Source organism: Limanda limanda, chromosome 9, assembly GCF_963576545.1.
Source record: "Limanda limanda chromosome 9, fLimLim1.1, whole genome shotgun sequence".
In the NCBI taxonomy this organism is placed as follows: Eukaryota; Metazoa; Chordata; class Actinopteri; order Pleuronectiformes; family Pleuronectidae; genus Limanda; species Limanda limanda.
The window spans coordinates 22897117-22900014 of NC_083644.1; the positions used below are offsets into that span (position 1 = coordinate 22897117).

Genomic DNA, 2898 nt, shown 5'->3' on the forward strand with positions numbered 1-2898 from the left:
TGCCGTGCGTATATATCAGAAATTCAGAAGCAAATAACAGACTTCGGAACAAGCAACACACGGTAACAGTTTTACTATTATCCCTAGAGATGAAAAGAAATGTCCACGTCTGAGGTGAAACAGTCAATTTAATTTATAAAAATATCAACAGATATATTTTATAATCATTGGTTCTAATATTACTCAATCTTTTTTATTCTGAATTCATTTTTTGACTTTTTATGACTGTCATTGTAGTCGTTATTATTCATATAATTGTATTGTCAGTATTTCTGTAACTCTATATTATTGTAGAATGATATGTGCACTGCACAAATAAACATGACTTTAAATAGATTCTTCAACAGTTTTCATAAACTCTTTTCCTTTTAATTTTATTTGTTTTGTTTGACTTTCATTCAATCATTTACTGTTACAGTATTTTTCTCACAATATTATTTCTAAATTTCTTTTAACGTTAGGTTATTCCTGACATTGTCATTATTATAATTATAATCTTCACTATCTCAGTATTTAGATGTAAAGGTAAAAAAGAAAGGTAATTCTCATTTTAAATAACCGATTAAAATCTGTGGTCTTAAAGTAATTTGTGGATCCGGTTATTTATAAAGGTCTTTTAAACAAAAATTGAAAATGAAATGAAATTATTATAATTATTATTCCATAATTATATAATGAATTCTAAAATGGACTGATTATCTATATTATATTTGTGAATCCCTTGTTCAGTTGAACCTTTTACTCATCAATTAATATTCCATTTATGGATTATTTTTATTATACTGTCGCTTATTCTCTCTCTCTCTCTCTCTCTCTCTCTCTCTCTCTCTCGCTCTCTCTCTCTCTGCAGCACAGAGCTGAAATGAGAGATCCGTTGTTCACTTTCGTCCTCTGCTTCTCACTGTGGCTCAGGTCTGGAGAAACCAGTGACTTTCAGAGCTTCTTTGATTTGTTTGGGCAATATTGTTTACGTGATTGTCCAAAAAAGCATTTTACGTCCACGTATGATTTGCCGTGTATAGACAGCTGTGACAAGCGTGGTTATGACTACTACTGGTGCAAGTCCAGAAAGGGCTGGGACTACTGCTCACCGAGCAACAATGTTGATTACCAAGGCTACACTTGTGACACGCGTTATCCATGTGACAACTATGGAGAAAATCACTTGGAGTGTTACTTGCGGATTGGTGTCTGGGACAAATGTGCTCGGGTGGAGCCGAGGGCAATGATTTATTACACCAGGGATAGGAAAGAATGCATTGAAGAGTGTCTGTATCATGAGTCTGGGGGTTACTTCTGGTGCTATACTGAAGATGACTGGGACTACTGCTCACCTCTACCAGACCACACCTACAGGAATGAGCCTTGTCGCCCTGATCACGACTGTAGAAGCTATGGTCAGAGTTACACCTGGTGCTACACAACATACAACAACAACTGGGATTGGTGTGGAATTATAAGTCCTGGAGAGTGTGTGTTTACCCAGACGCACCGCGCCAAACGACAAACTAACAATCCAAGAGTGATCTGTACCAGGGAAGACGACGACGACAACAACAACAGGAGAGTGACCACTTTCAAAGACGTGGGAGGTCAACAATACATTAAAAAACCCAACAAAAAGTTGCTCAACGAAGCCTTAGAATTAATTAACCGATGGAATAACCAACGCTTGAGTGCCGAGGCCAGGTCCAACTTGATTACATCGGACCATCTTCGCCTTGACAACCAGGGACTGTGCAACAGGAACAATCAGCGGTGTTACAACCTGCAAATCCAGATCAACGGACCACGCTCTCCTGGACAAAGCACCACTGTGGCACAGATCATAGTTCCTGTTGACACGTCAGCTGAATACATGCGTTTCGCCTTCAGGGAGAGTTTAAGGGGCAATTTCAGGGTGGAATTAGAAGTAAACAACGAACCAACCCCCTCCCCAAACAATAACCTTTTACAGGAAAGATGCTGTAAACGAAAAAAAAAAAAGGATTATAACGCAAACCTATGATCATTACACATTAAGTAGCACAATGTGGCAGAATGAGTGAGTCAACTTGAAGCTCGGGAGAATTATTCTTCACAGCTTGATCAAATAATTAAATCAATAACTTTTCATGTAGAATTTCAAATGATTATGTCATTTGAAATTCAGCTAATTGTCAAATTAGCTGAGGGGATGTGTAAAATGATGTGTTGGATAAGTCAATATGTAGAAATGGTGGACTGTGAGGGGGTGAAACGTCCAACTCTTCTGCACACTGGGGGGCTTCAGGTGGGCTCCGATTTAGAACGTCCGCTGCATCACTTACTGTGACATTAAAGCAGTGGTTCTCAAACTTTTTTTGTCATGCACTACTTTGGAGCTAGAATATGTTTCAGGCCCCACCCACTCCCCTGCCCACACAGAATTATGACAAAATGGGCCAAGCTTAACGTGTATTATATAACATACAAATGAACATTAAATTCACATTTCTCACAGGAATATCTGATGTGCAAATAAAAAAACTTTTTCAAACAACTTTTTGTGACATTTGTCACTTTTTGCAAAAAATTGTGCAATAACTTTGCTTAAATTCAACAAAATTGAAGTACTTTTGATGACATTCATCACTACATTCCTCCATCAGTCTGTACTTTTTCAAATATAGAGAAAAAATTAATTAAATTAGAATCACTTTGTTACAAAGATGATAAAGCTCAACCCCAAAAAAAAGAACACATGCATGTGGCGGGTGTAATGTTTCTAAGTGTCTTATTAATTTGTTGGGTCTCATAGAGTTTTCAGACATTAAATACACACCGGTCTATCCTCATGTCCCACCACATTCACTTTGAACCCAAGAGCAAGATAGGCTTCATCATATTGTCTTTTCAACTTGGTTTTTGAACACTGTT

General features: G+C 37.4%; 1 protein-coding gene across 2 annotated transcripts; it reads left to right on the forward strand.

Annotated features, from left to right (window-relative positions):
* On the forward strand, positions 1-2521 carry LOC133010086 (uncharacterized). Of its 2 annotated transcripts, none has more exons than XM_061077509.1 (2): positions 1-62; positions 851-2521. In XM_061077509.1, exon 2 carries the CDS (start codon positions 863-865, stop codon positions 2006-2008), a length of 1146 nt encoding a protein of 381 aa, XP_060933492.1. In that variant the 5' UTR covers positions 1-62; positions 851-862; the 3' UTR covers positions 2009-2521. The 2 variants fall into 2 exon arrangements, with proteins under 2 accessions (XP_060933492.1, XP_060933491.1); XM_061077508.1 differs by having other exon boundaries at positions 53-114.
* The last annotated feature ends 377 nt before the right edge of the window (positions 2522-2898 follow it).